At 42.7% G+C, this 23008-nt stretch overlaps 6 protein-coding genes across 7 annotated transcripts; all 6 read right to left on the bottom strand.

Annotated features, from left to right (window-relative positions):
- Positions 1-898: 898 nt before the first annotated feature.
- Positions 899-2745, bottom strand: LOC108022219 (transmembrane protease serine 9). Its single transcript, XM_017091073.2, has one exon. The coding sequence runs from the start codon at positions 2708-2710 to the stop codon at positions 1283-1285; it is 1428 nt and encodes a 475-aa protein (XP_016946562.1). The 5' UTR covers positions 2711-2745; the 3' UTR covers positions 899-1282.
- Positions 2746-4565: 1820 nt separating this feature from the next.
- LOC108022324 (trypsin beta-like) lies at positions 4566-5474 on the bottom strand. The gene has a single exon (XM_017091186.2). The coding sequence runs from the start codon at positions 5469-5471 to the stop codon at positions 4635-4637; it is 837 nt and encodes a 278-aa protein (XP_016946675.1). The 5' UTR covers positions 5472-5474; the 3' UTR covers positions 4566-4634.
- A 372-nt stretch (positions 5475-5846) lies between these two features.
- Positions 5847-6629, bottom strand: LOC108022133 (trypsin-3). Its single transcript, XM_017090975.1, has one exon. The coding sequence runs from the start codon at positions 6627-6629 to the stop codon at positions 5847-5849; it is 783 nt and encodes a 260-aa protein (XP_016946464.1).
- Positions 6630-7039: 410 nt separating this feature from the next.
- On the bottom strand, positions 7040-7807 carry LOC108022134 (trypsin iota-like). The gene has a single exon (XM_017090976.1). It carries the CDS (start codon positions 7805-7807, stop codon positions 7040-7042), a length of 768 nt encoding a protein of 255 aa, XP_016946465.1.
- A 103-nt stretch (positions 7808-7910) lies between these two features.
- On the bottom strand, positions 7911-8786 carry LOC108022178 (trypsin delta-like). Its single transcript, XM_017091030.3, has one exon. It carries the CDS (start codon positions 8766-8768, stop codon positions 7965-7967), a length of 804 nt encoding a protein of 267 aa, XP_016946519.1. The 5' UTR covers positions 8769-8786; the 3' UTR covers positions 7911-7964.
- Positions 8787-17281: 8495 nt separating this feature from the next.
- LOC108023037 (uncharacterized) lies at positions 17282-22635 on the bottom strand. Of its 2 annotated transcripts, none has more exons than XM_017092278.3 (6): positions 22466-22635; positions 19754-19878; positions 19246-19390; positions 18728-19027; positions 18444-18558; positions 17282-18386 (listed from the first exon to the last, which is right to left on the bottom strand). In XM_017092278.3, the coding sequence occupies exons 2-6, from the start codon at positions 19803-19805 to the stop codon at positions 18243-18245; spliced, it is 756 nt and encodes a 251-aa protein (XP_016947767.1). In that variant the 5' UTR covers positions 19806-19878; positions 22466-22635; the 3' UTR covers positions 17282-18242. The 2 variants fall into 2 exon arrangements, with proteins under 2 accessions (XP_016947767.1, XP_050743710.1); XM_050887753.1 differs by lacking the exon at positions 22466-22635 and adding an exon at positions 21215-21700.
- Between the last annotated feature and the right edge of the window lie 373 nt (positions 22636-23008).

Genomic DNA, 23008 nt, shown 5'->3' on the forward strand with positions numbered 1-23008 from the left:
TGAGGTTCGATGCTCAACTGCTTGCTGAAATTCCATATAATAGACATCACCTTGTTTGCTTTTAGAGTGCCCACTGCCTGGCCGCGTTGGTGTGTGCACGTAAATCGCTTTAATAGAAACATTGCATTTTATTGCAGTTGTCTTCGTTCTCCTGGCTGTCCTTTCCTTGGTTTTCCTTTCGCCCGTGCCCCCCTCTTTTTTTGTCTTTTGGCCAATAACATTCTGATAAATGGTCAGAACGGCTTTCGTGTCGATGTCCTTGAGGAAGGAGCATCAGCATCGGCCATCTGCAGCAGCTGCCCACTCTTGCAGATATTTGTCTAAGCTAAGAGAACTTTTCAATTTGCACTAAAAGTATTTTCCTCTGCGAGGCAACCTGGCCCAAGTAAATCCCATGTCCCCAGATCTTGATTTTGTCAGCCCGAACGTGGCGAGCAGAACCTGACCGCGGTTGCACTCGCCACAAATGGATGCAGGCAGCTGCCAGGCAGCTTTATAAATGGTGTCAACCTAAGGGGACTCTTCATCACGAGTTGCCACCGCACCAAGTCTCCATATTTTCCACCTCGCCTTGTCTTTGGCTTTTTGTTGGCCGACCAAAAACTAAACTTTAATTAACTTAAGTATATGGGAGAACTGGAGAATTGATCGAGCACATTTGGGAGCATTCCACTACTACTGACCATATTTCCCTCTCGAGTAACCCTCTTTTTAGAGTATCCCAACTTCAGTGTGCCACATGCCTTTCTTCAATTCTGCCTTTGTTTGACTTGACCAGCATGAATAATGCAAATGTCCAGGGGCTGTTGTAGCAGACATTTCCATGGACGTAGCCTTAGACACTCTGAGTGGAACCCAAGGATTGTGGTTTCGGGTGAAAAAAAGAAGCACATAAGGATTAAACGAGCTAAGCTTCACTCTGAAGGCGAGTTTCACAGTTCTGTTATAATTAAAGGTGCTAATGCAAATGTTTACCATTTTTATAGATGTCCTGAACATTTTATAAAAATCGATTTCATTAGCTATGTAATCTACAATCTTTTTAGCTTTTCATAACACAAGGAACAATAGCATTTGAAATTAGTACTTCAAAATACTTGAGTACTTTAGTATTCTTAAGACGGGTGAGAAGCTATATATTTAAATGTGTTCGAGTTTTGTGTGGAGCTAAGGGTTAGAGTTCCTAAGCTTATTTACAATTTTATAAATAAAATGTAGGGCGTGAAACCCTTAAACTATTTTAACAAAAGGTAGAATAAAATGGGATACCAAAATATAATTTTTATGGAATTACAGGCCTTGGAGTAATATTTTCCTCAGCACCAGTACACATTGGAAGTCTTGTGGCGGGTGAAACAGTAGTACTAAGTGTGTTAGTAGTGTCTGGCGAACTGGGAATGGTGGTGGGAATGGAACTGGAAGTAGTTTCAGTACCAGCAGTAGATTCCGGAGAAGAAGTGGGTAAAGCCGTAGTACTTGGCGTACTAGTAGTATCCGTAGGTGAAGAAATAGTACTAGGAGGAGTAGTCTCTGTGGAACTGGAAACAGTGGAACCTGCAGTAGTTTCAGGAGTAGATGTTGGTGAAACTTTAGTAGTAGGTGTGTTAGTAGGAGAAATGGAAGTAGTGGAAGCAGTAGCTTTCGGAGTAGAAGTCGGTGACAGAGTCGTACTGGGAGGAGTAGTCTCTGTGGAACTGGAAATAGTAGAACTCAAAGATGTTTTAGTACCAGAAGTGGTTTCAGGAATACGACTAGGCGAAGAAGGAATACCAGGTGTATTAGTAGTAACACTGGTGGATGTAGGAGTCAGTTTGGTACTAGAAGAACTTTCAGGAATGGAAGGAGTAACACTAGTAGAACTAGAACCGATAGAACTAGATGTTGGACCTGGAGTACTAACACTTGTAGAACTAGCCGGAGTTGTGGTATCGTCCTCGGCCGTATTATCCGCTATCCAATTCCGGAACCAAGTCAAACTTGCGTAGACATCTGGCTTCTTCGAGCAACCGCCCTCGGAAAGAATGCCCACGAGGTATCCGTTTCTCACCAGCGGGGCTCCCGTGTCGTAGGAACATCCTCCGGCGCCGTATTGGGTGCAGAGGGTCAGTTGGGAAATTCCATTATCCCAGAGACCGAACCAAACTCCCCGGTCCACGGCGCACTGCTCCCGATTGTAGACGCTAACCCAGACCATCTGCAGATAGTCCGGGAGACTGCCAAAGCACCTGTCCCACCAGCTGCCCCACCAACTGGTGGATCCCCAGCCGGAAACCACACACCAGGAGTAATCCGCCGGTAGTTCCTCAGCCAAACTGATGGGTTTCACCGTTTTCGAGGTCTTCAGCGGTTCGCACAGCTTCAGCAGGGCCAGATTGTTGTCGAAGCGCCAGTAATTGTATCCCCGATGGCTGATGATATTGCAAACTCCCACCAAAGTTCCCGTGCCATCATAGTCCCTGGAATTGGTGTCCACTCGCACTTGGACCGAGCTGTAGTATTCCGAAACACAAGAAGCCGCCGTAAGGATAAACTGTGGTTTTATGATGGCACCACTGCAAATTGCAGTGCCGTCTATAATCACTTCCGCCTGGTAAGGGGCATCTGCAATGTCCACGTAGTAGCCTCCAATGATGCGGTTCTGGAAGTCGGGATCACCAAAGGTAATCCCTGGAAAACCCACCAGTAGAAGGGGAAACACTAGCCAGGTCATTATAGCCAACTGAGCTTGGCACTGCTTCTGGAGCTCTTTTTGTAGGCAATCAACTCTTAGCTCTTATCAGCAAAGTCATACTTCAAAGTGAATAATGGTTTTTCTACACTAAAGAGCGCAATGCAAAAATATTGACATAATAAAAGAAAAGAATTTCATGATTTAATAAAAGTTCCAATTATTTAAATTTAATTTCAAATAAATTTTAAATGTTATTAAAACGGCGAATAAAAAAAGTAGAAATTTACGTTCTTTTTCTTCAGTGTAAAGGTAGTTTCGGTTCTAAGTTCTATCTTACTAGGAAGTATTGCGTATTAGTTAGCCTTTATCAGAACTGCATAGTTTTAGCAATATGAATAATTAAGTAAATAACTTGGATTTTATTATGGTTTAAAGGTTAAACCGAGGTTCGTTTTCGACCTGTATTTTTGAATAAGGTTTAGAACAGTTATATATTTATGTATGGGGTAAATAAATAAATTAAACCTGTGCAAAGTAAGTGAGTAAATAGATTCCAATGGCTTTCAGAATGGGATCCCAAAACTGCACTTCCAGAATCCATAGCTAGAGTGGGATACATCTTTGAATTTGTAGAGAAATTCTCTAATATTCTACATTTACATTTGTCTTTGAGCCGACGACAAAAATTTATCCCACTTTCATGTTAATTTTTTTGTAATTTTAATGGCTCTTAGAACGTGATCCCAAAACTTTACTTCTGAAATGCATAGCTTGAGTAATTGAATCTCGATTTTAAAGTGAGATACTTTTTTGAATTTTTCGACGAATTCTCTAATATTCTACATTTAAATATATCTTTGAACCGAGGGTCAAAAATTTACCCTATTTTCATGTTACATTTTTTTGTAGTTCCAAAGGCTTTCAGAATGGTATCCCAAAACTGCACTTCCAGAATCCATAACTTGCTTAATTGAATCCCGATTTATGAGTTGGATACCATTTTGAAATCGTGGACGAATTCTCTAATATTCTACATTTAAATTTATCTTTGAACCGAGAGTCAAAAATTAAACCCATTTTCATGTTACATTTTTTTGTACTTCCAATGGCTTTCAGAATGGTATCCCAAAACTGCACTTCCAGAATCCATAGCTTGAGTAATTGAATTCCGATTTAAGAGTGGGATACCCTTTTGAAATCGTGGACGAATTCTCTTATATTCTACATTTAAATTTATCTTCGAACCGAGGGTCAAAAATTAAACCAATTTTCATGTTACATTTTTTTGTAATTCCCAAGGCTTTCAGAATGGTATCCCCAGAACTGCACTTCCAGAATCCATAGCTAGAGTGGGATACATCTTTGAATTTGTAGAGAAATTCTCTAATATTCTACATTTACATTTGTCTTTGAGCCGACGTCAAAAATGTATCCCACTATCATGTTAATTTTTTTGTAATTATAATGGCTCTTAGAACGTGATCCCAAAACTGTACTTCTAAAATGCATAGCTTGAGTAATTGAATCCCGATTTTAAAGTGGAACACCTTTATGAATTTGTGGAGGAATTCTCTTATATTCTACATTTAAATTTATCTTCGAACCGAGGGTCAAACATTAAACCCACTTACATTTTTTGTAATTCCAAGGCTTTCAGAATGGTATCGCTAAACTACTGTTCCATAACACGAGTTATTGAATCCAGTTCTTAAGTGGGTTAGCTTTACGAATTCTCTAACATTCTACATTAAAATTAATCTTTCTGAATGGAACCCATTGTGTGTTATTTGGTTTGGGTATGCTATACCCCTTTGTTTTGTGGCTTCATTTCCTTGTATTTTGGCTTCAATAATTTCTTGTTCGTTTTTAATAAAAAAAATTCATTTTACGAAAATTAAGGATATGAATATATATTTATTGAAATATGTGCTTTTAAGCCCTGTTTTACCACACTTAAGACTGGTTACTTTGAATGCTTGTCCAGCCAATCCTTGAAGTGGATGAGATTGGTGTACATTTCAGGTCGCTGTGAGCACCCGCCCCTGGTCAGGATGCCAACCACTTTGCCATCGACGGTCAGGGGAGATCCCATGTCGAAGGAGCAGGATTCGTTACCGGCCTTATTGGTGCAGAATAAGTCTTCCGTGATGGGATGGTTTGCTCTGAAAGGAGCCGTTGCCGGCCACAAGCCCAGACACTTCTTATGATTGTACACCTTCACTTCCGCCTTCATCATCTTGTGAGCCAACTCGTCAAGGCACTTGGTCCAAAACATGGCCCACCATCGGAAGGATGCCCATCCAATGGATACAGCATGTGTGCCATCTGCTGGGAACTTGCTTACCAGTGGGATATTCTTGATCGTTTTGGTGGCCTTCAGCGGGCGGCATAACTTCAACATGGCCAAGTTATTGTGGATGGAGTGGGAGGAGAACTTCTCGTGAATGGTGATATTGCAGACGGCGACTTCGGTGACTCCAATGCTGCGATCAGTGCTCCCCAGGCGCACCTTTATCGCCTTGTTCATAAAACCATTCACACATCTGGCAGCCGTTAATATGTAGTTCCAATTGTAGACAATCCCAGCGCACTTGGCCTTCTCAGTGATCGAAATGGATGCCGTCCATGGCGCAGTCTTTATATCCACGGGTGTACCACCAATAGTCTTATTGTTGCACTTAGCCTCCTCCTCCTCTGGATCCGTGTAATCCGCACGACCGGGATAGGGATCGGAGAGAACGAGCACGAGGAGCCCCAGAAGGAGGGGCACAGCTTTTGGCATCATTATTGCGAATGACATTGGTTTCACCCAGGCCATTGCATTTCAAAGCAAGTCCCATGGAAATATCTTCAAAATGAATTGGTTATGCTGAACGGCTTGAAAATATTTAATGGTATAACACCGTAACCGTTTAGTTACCAAATGTCAATCTTCCGCTTCTTCTCAGTGCAAATATTTGGATTTAGGCTGATGGATGGAGCGGAGATCTTTCGCTGAGCGATGCACCCCCTTAGATCGCTTAGCGCCACGAAAATAACAATTCTAAACATTTTTGAAGAATGATATGTTTATGGCTTAACTTATATGGCACTTAATCGTCCTAAAACTTAGTAAAATATAATAAGGTCGTTCGGTTTATTGAATCAACTTTATTCTCACTGGTACAGGCCTTAATTACTTGTCCTTAGTATTAGCTTGCAGCCAACTCTTGTGCTTGAACAAACTGACAAACACATCGGGTTTCTGGTCACAAGCGCCATGAGCCAGAATACCGGCCAGTTTGCCATCGATGACCAAGGGAGCACCCTTGTCCAGGGAGCAGATCTTCTCCTTCTTAGCGGTGCACAGTTTCAGATCTGTTATTTGTGGGTTACTGCTCCAAAGGCGCTTGCGTGCACTGGCGCATGCTTTCAGATGCAAGAGCTGGACATTGGATGTTCGCAGGATCGCCGAGGAGACAGCCCAGCAGGGTTTCAGAAGCCATCGCCACCAGCTGGAGGAACCCCACCCAGCGATCGAGGCAGAGGCTTTGGCGTCCTTGTCGGGCTCCTTGTCGATTAAGGCGATTTCCTTGACCTCTTCGGAGGTGGTCAGTGGCTCGCAGAGGCTCAACAAGGCCAGATTGCTGCCGTGCCCTTTCTTGCCGACGGCCTGCGGATGGAGAGTAACTTTGCAAACGGCCTTAGCCACTCCTGAGTCCCGAACGGCGTTCCCCACGCGAACCTTGAGTCCTGGCACCTTCCTGCTCAGCACGCACTCCGAGACAGTTAGTACATTCTTCTTGTTGAGGATTGTCCCTATGCACAAGGGCTTGTTTTCATACTGAACCGACGCCACCCATGGCGCGTCCTTGATGGCCGTTTTGTTGCCAGTTAGACCACACTTGTCATCCGCATCCTGTGCACTCGCCGACCACGGCAGGATGAACAGGAGGAGTATACAAGCCAGCTGCATCATTTTGGCCTTAAAAGCCCGTTGCTACTTGGTCGCCTCTTATATATATATGGTATTTCAACTGTGAAATCACAAATTGATTTGTGGTGTTCCTCACTTACATCACTCGTATCGAGACTTAATAAACTTTGCAAGGCAAAACAATTCCACAAGATATAGGTCAGTTATCTCATCCGCAGGTTAATGTACAAGTAGGGGTTCAAAACGAAATATTCCAACGGTTTCTTTGATATAAATACACTAAAGAACTGATGACACTATAAATCTGATGTATATAATTTAAATTGATATAATATGAATTTTAATTTTTAAATTTTTGTGGAAAACATATGATCGGTTCCTAATGAAAGGAAACAAACTAAGCTGTTTAGAACATGAAAGTAACGAATAAGGACTCCAGTCCCTGAGCATTACTAGTCCTGTGTGTTGTCTTCTATCCACTTCCTGTAGCTGAACAAACTGGCATAGATTTCGGGCTTCGCCAAGCAAGTGCCGGTGGTTATGATGCCCGCCAGCTTGCCATCGATGACCAGGGGGGATCCCGCGTCGTAGGAGCAGCCCAGTTCCTCCTTGGCACTGCAGATGTTAACCTCCGAAGTGCTCAAGTTGAAGAAGAACCGTTTTCGTTTGGTGGCGCATTCCTTGATGTCCATGAGCTGGACATCGGTTTTTCGCAGCACCTTCGAATAGTCGGCCCAGCAGGCTCTGTACTTGTACCGCCACTGGGTGAGGGAGCCCCATCCGGCGACCGAGCCTTCGTCGTCCTTCTGGGGCTGCTTGTCGATGATCTCGATTGCCCTGACCTCTGCGGAGAGGCTCAGGGGTTGGCAGAGTTTCAGCAGGGAAAGATTGCCGTCGAGGAAGTACTTTGGGTGCCGCGCATGGATGGTCTCATCGCAAACCCGCTCAGTGGGACCCGAGTCTCGATCGGTCATGCCCACGCGCACCTTGATCTCGCTTATGTCGAGGGTTTCCAGGCAGTCCGCGGCGATCAGTATGAATTTCGGATTGATGATGACACCGCTGCAAATGTGCTTGTTCTTGGCCCGAATCGAAACGAGCCAGGGCACCTCCTGGATGGTCGTTGGGTTTCCACGGGCAAAGCACTCGTCATTCGGAGCCGCTTCAACGGCCGCCCAGGACAGGATGATTAGGAAAAGTATTCCAGCTGGTTGCAGCATTTTTCCCCAATAAAACCAATACTTTTTGAACACTCCCATATGTAGATCGTTTAAGGGTAACTTTCGGAATCGATTTCCAATTTTCCCCACCTATATTCAACCGTTGCGCAATGTTCTTCTTTATTTTCTGATATGGTAATTAGCTTAATATTAAATATTACTGCTTGATATTGCTATCCAGCCAGTTGGCATGCTTGAGGATATTCGAAAAGACATCTGGTTTGATGGTGCAGCCCGCCCTGGAGAGGATGCCCACCAGCTTGTTGTCAACGACCAAGGGAGCCCCCATGTCGAAGGAACAGGCCCCCGTGCCGGATGACTTGGTGCAGATGGTCAGCTCGGAGATTCCATCGTGGAGAAGGAACGGGAAGGTCCAGTCGGCGGCGCACTGCTTCTGGCCAAGGATTTTCACCTCGGTGCCGTGCAACTCAGCAGGCAAGTTGGCCAGTAAGTTGTTAATGCCATCGAAAATGCCGAAAGACCGCTTCTCTTGTAGCACATCAAACCAACTTCCCGACCTGGCTCCACAGCCCGTGATTTTGGCTTGGGAATTGTCAGCCGGCAACTTGTCGATCCTCTCGATGGGTTTTATTTCATCGCTGGCTTTGAGTAGCTCGCAGGTTTTCAACAACGCCAGATTGTTGTCGAAGCGCAGACTGGAGTACTGGCTGTGGATTTTCACGCTACAGATTCCCAGCTGCGATCCGCCAGATCTGCAGCTGTTGGTACCTATCCTTACTTTTATATTTTTCACATTATAGCCATCAACGCACTTGGCCGCCGTCAAGATGTAGTTGTTCGAAACAAGGACTCCACCGCACTTCAGATAGGATCTGACCAGAATCGAGGCATACCACGGGGCATCCTTAATGTTCACTGTGTTGCCATTTATAATCCTTTGGTCCCCAAGAACCAACCAAGCTAGGCCCAAAATGTGGAGTAAGACTAGTGATCGAAACATTTCCGTTCGACTGAAACTAGAGAAAAATAGTTAGCTTTTTTATATAGTTCTTACTCAGCCCTCATTTGGTTTGGTATTTGGTTTTTATCTAGGTTTTAATTAAAGCTGCAATTTTTTTCTTTTATCTGCATATAACAAAAATGTTCAATTTAATAAATTTGTAAACAAATATTAAAAGAATCTTGATTAGTTTTGAATGAGGTAAGTTGATTTTGAGGTGTTGAAATGGGGGATTTTTGTTGAACCCAAGGTATATTCTATATAATCTGTTGAACTGTATATTTTTTTAAATAACCTTTATTTGGTTTTCTTAAAGCCTATTAATGATTTGCAAGCTGAATAGTACCATTTTTTAGTGGATTTAGGGTGTAAAGCTCGTAGTATATATATTAAACATATACAACAAGATCGTGTGGTATAGTGCTGCATTCTACCTAATTCATATTGACTTTTGTGATGATAAATAGCCCGTGACCAATCGATTGAACGCAAACCAAACAATTATTTATTCAATTGCCCTTTCATGCAATTGGTAATCTATAGTCGCAAATTATACTGTATAATTTAAGCAACCGCACCGATTCTTTTCGCTTAGAGCGGCTTTGCGCCCATTCTCTGGATCGAGACAAAACCTCACCAGCCATTACACTAAGCCGCTTAAATTATTTGAATAATTCCCTGGCTATGCGAATAAAAAATGGGTGACTGAAATATAGCTGGACATTTCCATCAAGCGATATTTGCATGTATTTATGCCATTTTACATGAATGGAAATTTAAATCTGGGCAATGCTTAGCAAAATGTCGAAATAAATACTTTTATAGCACAGCTGGGTGGGTGGAAAGTGGGCGGAAGTGGGTGGAAAGTGGGTGGGAAATGGGAGGCCCATCAGAGGCCAAGCAAACAAACATTCTGATGATTCGCCATGTCAAGTGGGGCGGTTTCGAGGGCCACGCAGGCGGATTAAAATAGATTACAACTGAATTATTTGATAATGCCCCGACAGATGCAACACATCGCATTGGTTTGCCCCGCCTCGATTTTAATTTCCATCAATGTGAAAATCATTTTTGGCTGTCGGGTTTTTTATCACCATTTTGTGGGGGTTTTTGCCTGCTTCAGCGGCGGGCATCGTGTTTTCAATTTGCCTCGGGATCTAAGTTTTTTCCGGTCTGTGGTAAAAAATCATCTGCTGGGTGTTTTTTGTAATCAAATATCGTTTGTGCTTGTTTTTCAAGCTCTATTTAATTGATTTTATTTGTGTTAAATCAGGAAAAGCTTTTTCGTTATATGAGGGTCTCCTTTCATTAGTGGTTTCGATTCATGAGAATTGATGTCTTGCCTTGTAGCGTGTTTTCAATTAATTATGATTTTAGCTGCAAATACGATCAACAGGACGGCAAAAAATATAACAAACTTAATTTAGAACATTAAACAGGGTATATTTTGTATTTTTATTAAGTTACATTTTCAAATCGCTGTGAAAAGCAATTTATTGATCTGATTTAATTGATACTATTATATTTCCGTAGGGTTCTGTTTTTATTTGAGGAGTACCATGCAACGTAATCCCACTCCGTTTAAAATTGCATAAAAATCCTTTGATTTTGTTTTTCGTTGGATCAATGATTGTTTCAGTTTTGGCAGCATCGCCGATGCCATAGACATCCATCGATGGTCATTTGCAGCTCGATCCAGCTGCTCCTTCATCTCAATCAGCCTTTGGCTCATACATAACCCAGTAAATCCTTTTTCAGCTGGCTGGCATCGTTGCCAATTTTCACACCATCGACAATTACTCAAACCGTTGACAACATCACGGCGGAGTGGGCGAATGTCCTTGCTCCCCCTCCCCCATTTCCCGACCCGCTTTTCCCGGATGTTGGGAAAAATCCGCAGTCAGTGCTATCCATTCGGAATCGAGGGAGCCGGCAAAACAATCGTTGGCGAAAATATTTGCATGCACTCTGGGTGCACTTGTCTGCATCGCAATCGCTGTGCCGGGCCTCAGATGCTCCCTTGTTCCTACTGTTGCCATCGGCGGCGGCGCATTAAATATGCAACACCTATGACAGCAAGCCGCTTGACATTTAGATCCCCAAACCCCGAGCCCATTCCATTATGCCATCACACCATCACCATCACACAGCATTCCGGCAGTCGGCAGGTTCGAATGCTCACACTAAAGTTTCGCCGGCAATTTGCTGCTAAATTTGTCAAAAAACCCGAAAAACTTGGCCAGCGCAGAAATTATGACTTCCGCAATTGTTGGCGGAACAAAAGGGGCAGGGCGCCAACGTAATGCCAAAGTGTGACCGACCCGAAACAGTTCAAAAGGCAACTGTTGCTCTTGAACCTTAGGAAAATCCAGCAACCCCCGGCCGCCCCCTCACACACGGCAAAGTTTTCAAATAGAAAATGTTTAATTTCCCCAAAGACAACGTCGATGCTGCTGCGCTGCTGGCTTTTCCGGAAAACGCAGCTAAGGAAACTTTCTTACATATTTTACAATAGATCTCCGTGTGGCTGTGTGCAACAGTGCAGCCGGGAAAGTTTCTCCTTGCCTTTCCCGGGCGAAAAGTTAGCTAAGACAAACTCCCGAAAAACACTGCCCCACCTCCGAGCACACAGAACCCCATCCCCATGCCATCGCTTCCCTGGGCTGCCGGGTCGAACTTGTTAGTTTGCCATATAGCGTCGAAAATTATATTATTTTAAACTTTTCAAATGTCACCAGAGAGTCAGGAATTTCGCCGGGCGCCAGTGACAAAGTCGCCTTCGTTGTGTTCGTTAATTAAACATGTTGTCCCAATGAAGCGCACAATAAATCGAACTCCATGGGAAAGCGCCTGCTCGCAAAAAGTAAAATTGAAAATTAACTACATTATCTGATCGAACGGGGTAATTAAATGTGGCAATCATTTCAGCAGGTCAATCAAACGCCTCCGACTGGCGCAGACCATGTTACAATTGACAAATAAAGTATAGTATTCAGTGCTGTTAATGCAATTTATGTAAAATCGCTTTTACTGTTCGCCTTTGAAAACATATTCTCTTTGTGATTTAGCAAAATTCATTAAAATAATGTGATCCGACTTCATTATTGCCATTACCATTACTAAATGGTAAATTAAATATTGAATACATACTATTTTAAAAGAATTATACTTTAGGGATTCATATCGAAGAGTATATTTTAGATATTTTTTAAATAAAATCTTCTTAAAATACTTTTCATTATCATAGATTTATTTTAAAATATTTCTTTAAATATCTCAGTTCAGAAATAATACTTTAACTTTAAAGAAAGCTCGCTTACAAAGGGTTACTCCGAACTTCCGTGAAGACTTTTAAGGTCTTTATTTATGAAAGTTGATTGGTACTCCAAGAGCTGCACATTTCCTGATTCCATTCAACTCCTTATCAATTTGTTTACTGTGCTGTACCAAGTTTGACTGGCAGTCTCCGATTCAGTTCTGAGTCGTTCCAATGCTCGTTCCTCCCATGGAGCCCATTACAATCTAAAACTGTCGCAAAATGTTACAATGCGATCAAAGCGAAACTTCAGCGGTGCCCGGGAAAAAGGCGACTGCCTCGCAGTCCTGGTGCACAATCAAAGTGGTGGCAACATCAGCAACTGCAACACAAATTGCTGCTGCAGGCGGCGGCAGGGCTCCTTCTGTTTGGAGAGTCCTGGATGACACCCCGGCGTTTGCCACGCGACAACTAGCTGGAAGGCAGCCAGCCATCCGGGCGGCCAACAAGTGTTTAGCGTTTTGTTTTCAGTGCAATTAAAAAGCGCCTACACGCCTGACACGCCCCCTCAAGTGTTGGCAGTGTTCGCAGTGTTCGCAGTGTTCGCAGTGTTGGCTGCTGTTGACAAACAGCGAAAGGCCACAAAAGACACAAAGGGGGCCCCCTTTGGTTTCATTCAGCACTTGAGTCTTGTTTTTTAGCAGTCACCACAGCGTCGGCGGCGCCTGGGGATATGCAGCACAAATGGCTGGCGTCAAGCGTTGCGTATACGTAATGTGGCGGCGTGGCGTATACGCCGCGTTGGCCAGGGAGCGGCAAAGAGGCTGCTGAACTCAGAGCCGCTGAATTATGCTAATCCAGCCGGCTTAATATGCCATAATTGCAGTTTTTCAACAATCCTTTAAATGTGTGAGCTTTCACAGAAAAGGAAATAGAAGAAAAGGCCGCCTTTGTGTTGATTTTAAAATAATTTAATAACTCTCGGGGCAGACCGAAATCCGCCTGTTCAGTGCGGAAAACATTTTCCCTGGCAAGGCCTAAATACGCTTGAATTATTCAAAGCATGTAACTGATGAAGCAGAAACGAGACGAGAACCAAAAACTAGAACTCCAATTTCAATGTTTGAGTATTTTTGAGTGCTACGTGTTATAGATATGTGTTATGTGTATGCTGGCAGGCTGGCAGCATTCGCCACAAGTGCGTTCGGTGCACTTAGAAAAAATAGAAGGTGGACACAAAAAAATCCGAAAACATTTTATAATTTAAGAAAACAAATAATGTTGCTAATTGGGTAGGCTTTTAAAATTTGATATGACTTATTTGTTTACACCATTTTGTGTACAGTGTAGTATGCCTAAGACCAATTATACCAGAAAGTAAATACTTTTCAAAAAGCATAATATAAAATGCCAGAGAGGAATATTGAGCTGAAATGCAATATATTTTCAGAAGGCTTTGGGTTATATTGCAAAAGCTCAAATTGGAAATAATGTTAATTCTTAAGGATTTGTTAATGGAGAAAGGCAGAAAATATTTAAGGAATCCCCAATAGGTATTGAAAATAGAGTTGCTAAAAGTATCAATGGTACAACCGGTAGTATCGATGGTCGAAAAAGATATCAAATGTGCAGACCCATTGCAACTAAATGCAACAAATGTTTTAAACTTTCGGTTGTATCTAAAGTTTCCGGCATCAATAGACAAAATCATCGATAGTGTGCACATAGGTAGTCCCCAGAATCGATAGACAAAAACATAGATAGATAGTGTAGAACATCGATGATTTTCCAACCCTAATTGACAGATTCCCTCGTAGAATCCACTTGTAAATTGAAATCCTCCTATTTCTCCCAGTGTGCATTTGTGTGTGCGTGCGAGTGCATTGCCTATTATGCTACCAAATGAAAGTGGTAATAAATTGGACAAGATGTTGCCATAAACCACACCACGACAAGCCGCAGCAGGCCTTTGCTAGACAGGCAGGCGGGCCATCGAGCATCGGCCAATGGCCATGGCTGCCCGGCTCTATGGCTCATGGCAGCAATTGCAAATGCGATGCATGCTGCAGTTGCAAGTTGCAACTTGGAGCGGCCAACATGATTATCATGTACGAAATGCATTCGGAGCCGGAGCCAGCTGGCCAACAGCTGACATGGCTGGCCAGCCACCCTCCCCACACCCACACCCACATCGCCATCCATCCATCCGCCCACCTGCACCACCTATCAACCACAAGCGCATTTATGGCCATCAGGACGTCCTGGCCGGAAAGAAGAGGCAAGGAAGGGAAGGCAAGGCAAGGGCTGGCCATGGAGATTCTGGGGGCAAGTTGCCCATTTAATCTCTCCAAGTGACTTGCAATCGAAATGGAAACGAAAATAACTCAAAGTGAATATGATGTGGGAGCAGCAAAACGCAAATGCTTCTAAATGCTTAGAGTTCGAAGAAGATGGGTTCCGATTTTCAGTCGGGGCTCTTGAGCCTGGCTACAGCCATTAAGTATTCCCAGTGGCTAAGCAATTTGGTCAAAACAGTAATAGCGGAGTTCATCGTCAGCCCTGTTTATAGTTTCATAGCCCAGAATCATTGTGATTTCGACTCAGCTCAATGGGGCGTAATAATCAGTTAATATGTTTGTTTGAATTCCGATTCCCTCATTTTAATTACACTGATTTCATTAATTGTGTGGCTGAGCTGCTTAATAATGGGGTCTGATGCATTAAGTTATATGATTAATTAGCACAAAACGCGCTTGAAATATGTTTTCTATCTTTGTGACTTTTTTATAAATAAAGTGTTTCGCTTTTGAGTATTTCAATAAATCACCACTTGCTATCTTTGATTTTTGTGCAAAGTATTTGTTTGTATTGTATTAAGTTCTTAATAAATGGTTTTCATGAATAATATGTTGGTGTATTATTTTATTGGCTGTATCTATGTTTTTTGCTCTTTGCTATTAATTTAAAGCATCCTTTCACTTAAAAAACTGTTCCATATATGTAATTATTTGAATAAAAAACCGCTCGTTTGCAGCTGCTTCTGTTAATAGTTTTTTATTTCAGCCCTCAGTGAGTACAAAGTTATCCCTGCTGCTTTGTGTTTTCCTTCCGCTGTGATTTGGCGTAAGCGGAGAATTTAATACGCATACGCAGCGTCGTCCCGAGCAAGGCATCCATCGCTAATACGCCACGTTGCCTCTGCCTATGCTGTTGTTTAATATTTGTATTTCGCGACTATCGCAGCGGGAAAAACAATCAAGCCGGGACAAAGTTGTTGAAAACTTTTCATTCGCACTCTGTTGTTGCACGAGATGCGATAGGATTTTTATGTAAAACATAATTGCAGATTAGTCGCAGCGGAAACGGGCAAATAAAAGCAGGGGATGCAACAAAAGCTGGGAGAAATACAAAGCAAACAAAAAATCAAAATGTAATCGTTCTGTTGCCGCTTAAAGAGGATTAAGCATGAGTGAAAGGGCTGCCGGGACCGGGCTTCCCAGAGGACGGTATGATATGAGGGTGGCAGCTGCATGAAAGCTGGATAAGGCCGGGCGATGATAAGCGGCACACTAAAGGGCCACTCGGCACCTCCCGCACGAGTGCCGACTGCAACTGGCTGTCAATTTGTTTGCCATCCTGCCATTCCGACTGTTTCACATCCAAAGATATTTTCAATTAATTAAGAACTGCAAAAAATGGCCTGAAAGCAGACAAGTGGCCAAAGGAGAACGCTCTCAAGATACAAAATATGACTCCAAATTAATACTGAGTGAGCTGCTCGATGGCAATGCATTTCGCCTATTTGCACAACAAATGAAGCTGAAAATGACCCCTGCCCAGGCCCAGGCCCCCACTCTAAATGGAAACGTAAATATTTGAGCTGCAATCGAGATACCTGGCTCCCAGCTCAGTCGCTTCGCCTCTTAACTCGGTTATTGATTGGTTAAGCACTTGGCCCAGAGTCCAAAGAGGCCTGCTGTGGGGCCTTCGCCATCGTCTCTTATAAAATGCAATTCCGAGATCCGATTGCCGGAGTTGTCAATGAATTTTTATTGAAATCGAAGTGGATGCCAACCGGAGGGAACAACTTTTAAGTTCGAAAGCAAATAATCTATTGCCAAATTTAATTCAAAAAATTCAGAAAGTCCAAGCTCAGCTCCATATTTTTGCAATGCAAATTTGTAATAAAATGGATGGGCAATTTGGCCGAGCTGAACGAAATATAAAACAATAATTGTTATCAGTACTAAATCGGTTTAGCCAAAGGGTAAAGCTTCGAAACCAAACTGGTTATATTCAATCAGGTATTTCATCGGCCTATGATGACTATTTTCGATATTTTCAAGCGGCTTGGACACGTCCAACCAGTTAATCATTCGGATTTCATTGGCAAATCCAGGTGAAATCAATGAAACCAATGTCCGACCGTGATAGCGAGTGTCAAACGCAAAGGCAGCCGCTGGCCAAGTGCGATAACTGTGATTATTGCACCGGCACCCCTTCGGCTCCACCCATGTCCTTGAGCCATGTGCCGACCTTATAAATTAGCTGCCAGGCGAGAAGTCAACCGTTGTCGGCGTCGTCGCCACCGCTAGTCTAATGAACGCACCACATAAACATAAATTATGGCCAGCCCCAGTGCAGCAGGTCGCCTCCTTTCCGGCGCCCAGCCCCCTCTCGCCATGGGGCGAGCCCTTCTGGTGGTAACCCCTTCCATAACCCCTTTCCTAACCCCTTCCATAACCCCTTCCCAAGCCACTGGTAAACTGCGACCGGAGCTGGCATATTTGCGCAGCATACTTTTGGGCGCCGGACGGGGCGCCTTGCATACTTTTTGGCTGCGCTCCGTTTTATCCTGCAGTAAAAAGCATTTTTGGCACGGCACTCTGTACTCTCACTGTCTGTGGGTATTGCAGCTAACTAAATGATGAATATAGATGAAATAAATACTTACTTAAATCTGATAAATATTATACTTTTTTGTTTGTATTAGCAGATTAACAGTTACCTTTGGCTAAGACTGTGAAGAATTTACTATTACGATTTTCTTTTGCCAATTCGTATATATTTCTTTAACTTTATGTTATATATTTTTTATCACGAAATAAGCAAATAAACGGAATAATTCCTCAGAGTACCCATCTTTTACGTATATTTTTATAGCCTTTCGAATTGCAGGGCATTCCAAGTTTCGGCTCCCGAAACCCGCCGCCCTTCTTTCCCACTCGTTTTCCCTTTTATTTCGCCACTCGTCTCACACTTTTTTTGCGTTAATTTATTTTCTCATTTTTTATTGTTTTTCCTTGCATATGCATGTGTGTGTTTCACTTAAAATAAATGTTACTCTTTAATCATAATATATATTCACAGTTTTTGTAAGTAGGTGTGGTGTGTGTTCGTGTGTAATTTTAAGTTAAACTAATATTTATTTTATATGCATACTTCCCAATTTGAATAGTATCAAAGGTATTTACAGTGAAATAAATATACGCTATCCACTAAATAAGTTAATAAATAATTTAAAATTCCTCATTCATAGAAATGCACTTTCAGTTTACGTAAAGTTATTGCCGATATGTGAACAAATCCCCGGGGGGATTACTTCCTTGTGCGCTTGGGGGAGTGACTTTTGCAAAAACTATGGGATGGCGGTATAGGTATAGGTATAGGTATTGCCTAGTGGTACGCCAAAACAGAGGTGGGTGGGTGGTGGCGCTCTATAACTTCAGCTAACAACGATTTGTGAAACTTAGGGGTATCGTATCTCTAAAATATGCCTACACTTAAAGCCTGGACAACTTGAACAACTCAACGAAACTCTAGTATTGCACGATCGATTGGAAAGTAAGGCCAACAACAACTAACCTGCCTGCCACACTCAACACTGATTCTAACTAGCTAGCCTACATCCTTTATATAGTAACATACATATCCGCATATATATACGATCTTAGCTTTGCCCGACACTGTTCTATATATATATATATATGCATACTGGTATACATAACATACTTAACTTACTCCTTCGATCTCCCGGGATCAGGGATCTGTGGGGCCTAAATTGACTGCCAAAACGTATGCAACAGCGTGTGGAATTCTTCGGTGTGATGATGGGGAAACCTTAACTACTTTTTCATCGCATCTCCTCTCTTGCAGTGCATATTTCCGACGTGGTAAGACTGGTTCTAGATGTTTGCACCTGGCTGTGGCTCTGCCATCTATCTGCTGCCTCTGCTGACCAGCAGTGTGATCAGGGTCCCTGTGAGGAGCAGGCTCAGGCTGCTCAGACCCGCTCGCTGGGAGCTGTTCTCCTCGTTCTTCCGACAGTGCCCCGGATGCCGGGTGAAGTTCTCGCAGTAGATCTGCAAGATACAGGTGATTACTATCTGTCGAATGGCACTGATTCCCCTCTGCTTTACCTTGGTCAGGCTGTTGGCGTACTTGTCCACCAGTTCGCGAGTGAACTCGGCCGCCTCGTTGCCGCACACCTTGCGGGCAGCATCCTCCGAGCAGTCCACGAGCTCGCTGATGGAGCTAAAAGGATAATAAAATATTAATAATTAATAGGATGATTAAAAAATAGAACAGAAACGCGGGTATAAAATACTGTGATAAAGTGTTGTGTAAATTATACCTGAAATAGCCACCTACTTTTCCTCTTCAGCAACTATAAAAGAAAATATGTGAATGTTTCTGTACTCACCAGCAAATGGTTTTTATGTTTTCATTGAAGGTGCCATTCTCTGAGTTTTCCTGGTTCTTGTTCGGCGTCAGGAACACCATGGTGTCCTTGTAGCGGTTGCCACACACCTCGAACTCGGTTTTGGCCTTTTTGGAGCAGGGAGCGTGCCTCAGGTAAGCTTCTTGGAAGGCTCCCTTGATGCACAGATCCCTGATGAACTGGTTGGTTCCGTGGTACAGCTTGTTGAACTGGTTCCTCTGCTGCAGGTCCATGCAACGCCGGGTGAAGCTCTGGATGCACCGCACGCCCTTGCGCAGCTCACTGAAAATATTCGATTGTTTTCAATGATGGGTACAGAGCATTATTTGGTTTAATATTTGATTTTAATATTTATAATAAACTGTTATAGGTTGTCTGGTTTTTCTTTACGCAAAATTCCCAAATCGATCATACAAAAATAGGTATTTCCTTCGCTCAGCGATTGCGATTGGGATTTGGCTACAGATCGACGGGGGAATTTGATTCGCGCAGCCACTTACTGACAAAGTTTGTCCAGTTCCTCCTTCTTGGCCGGTCCAATCGAGAAGTTCGACGATAAATGCAGCATATCAAGTGGTTCGGAGCACTTGGCGAACTCCTCCTGGCCGCATTCCTCCGAATTGGCCAGCGAAACGAGGAGCAGGGCTGGAAATTCGAGAGCAGAAGGGGCAGAGTGGGCGGGTGAGTGGGCGAGCGGGTTGGCGGTTGGCGGGTTGGCGGGCGAGAGACAAATAAACAAACAAACAGAAACATTGAAATAGTGCTCAAGCTGAAAGCTAAAAGGCAATCTGAGACTCTTGGCCAGCAGCAGCAGCAGCAGCAGGAGCGCCAGCCAGTCAGTTGCAACAAAGTTGCAAATGCGCGTCAGGGGTAATAAAGTTGAGCGTAAGTGAAATTGGCATTTCATAAATTTTTCGACCAACTTTTCTTGGGCGCACTTCCGAGGGATCGAGTCAGATTTGGCAGGAAGATAACCCGAAATCGGTTCACATTTCTAACTACACTCACCCGAGAAAATCAGCAGAGCCCATCTCCAGTTCCAGTTCCAGGATGTATGCATTTTCGCACGTTCTTTATCTTTCTGCGGCTGCTTACAATGCAGTTGTGCACTTAATAGCTCGTAACTGGTTTGGCTGCAAAAAAGTAGTAAATAAATCGTAAATCAATGGAAAAAGCCAACACGAAATCATGACAATTATAAAATGCAAATGCCAGAGGCAAATTATAGGCTTCAGCAGTTTTATAGTTTAATATATTCGCGTTTTCTTGTTTATGGCCCGATCAAGTCGCAGTAAAAGAGAATCTCTGCCGTCAGATAAAAGATGCAGAATAAAGCGCAAAAAAATCACGACCAACCGAAAGAAAAATTGATCTAAAAATACTCGGATGTCTGCGATGAATAGAAAAGCGAAAGCAAAGCGTCAGAGGTTGTCTTGTTTTTATTCTGAGTGGGATTCTTTCTGTGTGACTTGGGGTTCCTTCTAATATTTTTTCTGCCAGTGGGTGCTTTTATTTCTGCTCTTCGTTTTCCCAATTATCGTTGCAAATGTGGCGTGGACAGGTCAAAGTATAGTTTGCGAAAACATTGTGTGGGTGTTGTCAAAACAAAGCACGGAGACAAATTCGACGGCTCCTTTTAATTGACCATGATTGGGTCAAAGGGTTTTCAAAGTGCTTCATTTGAACTGAATTCAATTAATTACAAACCTTTAGTCGCATGGATTAGAATGTAAAAACCATTTGCTATTTTTCGGATGTGAGTAAATAAATAAAAGAGGGATCAAGTAAATACAAATAATAATAAAGGTTTTTATAAAAACGTATTAACTATTATTTTAAGAAGATGTTTTGAATGCCTAAAAGGGTATTTTCATCATTCCCAAGTGCCTTAAAAATAAAACCTTTTAAATAAGCGACTAAAAAACCATGACAAGCTTTATGTATACACCTTATAAAGTACCTATCCACAAGATAATTAAGTGTGAGAACTTAACATGAAAATAAACATAATAAGTGGTCACTGAAGGTCAAGAACCAAACTTAGCTGGCTGGGTTTATTATGAACAAAATGTTGCATTACGAACTTTGATAACTTTATTTCCCCATATAAAAATATGTTTGTATTTTAAAATACCTTGTGGCACCTAGTTTTTCCCTGTGCAGCCAGCTTTTTCTAATGCGAACATGTTTATTTTTATTGAAATATTATATTTCGATGAAAAAAAGCATTAAATCATTGCAGAAAATCTGAAAAGCACTATAATTATTGGAGTGTCCTCTTTTTCCTCTCTCCCAAATTTGCATTAAAAGTGAGAAACAAAAGAGCAAATTATCAGAGAAAAACTGGTACGAATTGATGTTGATTTTCATCAATTTGACGAGGTAAACTGTTTATGCTTTTGATTATGTTTTGTGGCCATTTATGTTTTTATTGCAAAAGGTAAACACAAATAAATATTGCGCACTCACAGTTCTCCGACAGATGCATTTAATGCCCATCAATAAACGATACGCAAATAAACAAAAAGCAAACACTTTTCAAAAGCCTCCCAACGATTCTCGCCATTTGTTGACGTCCAAAATGATTGAAGAAAAATATGAGAATTGGCGCAGGTCAGGGTTTGCGCCAGTGGAAAGCAATGGGCTGAGTGGGCTGAGCGAAAGGTTTTCCCCGGAATCTATTAGGATCGCACACAGCAAGTCGACGGGGCCATATAGCCAACGACTTCGTACTCGAACATTAGCATGTGCATAGTTTTGCACTTTCAATTAGTATGTTGCAATCGCAAGGCAGCGGGTCAAGCCCGCACTATTGGCACCTCTTCGATTGATTTCACCGCCGATTGACGCCTGTTCTTCCCATAGGCAAAGTCGAGTTCTGCAGCTGTTTTCATGGGGCTATCAGGCCGCTCAATTGAGTATCGAAAACAAAACACTTAACGGAGGAGGAAGAACAAAACACCCTGCACAAAGAACTGTAGTTCTGCGCCTTCTCGAAACTGAATTTAATAAACAACAGAGAGAAAAACCGGCAGTATTTAGGAAAATAAAATCCTGTCTTATTAAATTGTGAAATAAAAAACAGAGAGAAAAATTGGAAGTATCTACAACTTACACAAAAAAAAAATTGGATATTTCATTTAGGAAAATAAAATCCTATCTTATTAAATTGTAAAATATATTTTAGAATTTTATTTTTATTACCAAGTGCATTGTTCAACAAATCAAATAATTAGTTGCTTCTAAGGGTTTTTCAATATACTTTTTAAAAAGCTTTTGGTAATTTTCCATTTTATTAAAACTATAATTTTTATTAAATTTCAAAGTGATAAAAAGTTGCAAGGTTTAAAATATTTATGAGCTTTAAATTATTATTTTTTAAATATTTACGCTTACAACCAATCTAAAAATAATATGTTTTAAAATTTTTTGAATTGAATTTTTTCATAAACGCGCAATATTCGCTTTCAAAAGAGCTTATATTCCAAATAAAAAGTATTTCTCTCTGTGCTGATTTCGCCTTGAAAGTGGCCAGGGGGCGTTTGGGGGGGCGTGGCGCGGCCTGCACGTGATGCAAGAATGCAGTCGGACGAGCCCCTCGCCTCGCGGAGGCGATCTGGCGTGCGAGATCGTCGCCCTGTGCGAAATCAAGAGCCGGTTTTCTCCCCTGTTTATTTATACATTTTTCGAACCGCTTTTGGTCTTAATTTGGTTGATTACTTGGTCTGGAGCCGCCGAGCGAGGCACTTTCGAAAGACAACTGCAGCGGTGCGCCGAGCGGTACAGAGCGAAGTCGAGATCGGGTCGGATGGGATCGAGGCGGTGGGGCGGACCTGAGCGGAGCAAGCGCGCCGTGTTGTTGGCCGGGCGGGTGACAGAAGCGTACTGAACGGCCCCTCCTGAACGGCAGAAGAAGCGGCGCCAGTCGGCGGCGAATCGAATGGCGAATGGCATTGGCGAAGGCGGCCGAGAACGAGTGGCTGCCAGGCAGCCGAGCGGCCGAGCGGGCACGCGAGCAACATGTTGCCGGCGGGCAGCAACATGCGACGCGACGCCAGCGACTGCAACAACAGGTATTGCGAGTGCGAATGATAAGCGGTTCGCCTTCGACCAGGCGGCTGATAGTCCAGAACTAATCCCGCTCTTGGGTATTTCATTCAATTAATTTAGCAAGAAGGAAATGGCGAGATAAGATTATCTGTTCGGCGAGGAAGAGGTATCCAAGCTGAAATACCTTTTTTATCCACAAAATTATTATTATTA

This window comes from Drosophila biarmipes, chromosome 2R (genome assembly GCF_025231255.1).
Source record: "Drosophila biarmipes strain raj3 chromosome 2R, RU_DBia_V1.1, whole genome shotgun sequence".
NCBI lineage: Eukaryota > Metazoa > Arthropoda > Insecta > Diptera > Drosophilidae > Drosophila > Drosophila biarmipes.

Bases quoted from the DNA above. Each gene is read 5' to 3' on its own strand.
- LOC108022219 (XM_017091073.2), bottom strand. From the start codon at position 2,710: ATGACCTGGCTAGTGTTTCCCCTTCTACTGGTGGGTTTTCCAGGGATT.
- LOC108022133 (XM_017090975.1), bottom strand. From the start codon at position 6,629: ATGATGCAGCTGGCTTGTATACTCCTCCTGTTCATCCTGCCGTGGTCG.
- LOC108022324 (XM_017091186.2), bottom strand. From the start codon at position 5,471: ATGTCATTCGCAATAATGATGCCAAAAGCTGTGCCCCTCCTTCTGGGG.
- LOC108022134 (XM_017090976.1), bottom strand. From the start codon at position 7,807: ATGCTGCAACCAGCTGGAATACTTTTCCTAATCATCCTGTCCTGGGCG.
- LOC108023037 (XM_017092278.3), bottom strand. From the start codon at position 19,805: ATGCATACATCCTGGAACTGGAACTGGAGATGGGCTCTGCTGATTTTC. The intron at 18,559-18,727 runs GTGAGTACAGAA...TTATCCTTTTAG, and splicing joins AACATAAAAACCATTTGCTG to CTCCATCAGCGAGCTCGTGG. The intron at 18,387-18,443 runs GTAAAGCAGAGG...TGTATCTTGCAG, and splicing joins ACGCCAACAGCCTGACCAAG to ATCTACTGCGAGAACTTCAC.
- LOC108022178 (XM_017091030.3), bottom strand. From the start codon at position 8,768: ATGTTTCGATCACTAGTCTTACTCCACATTTTGGGCCTAGCTTGGTTG.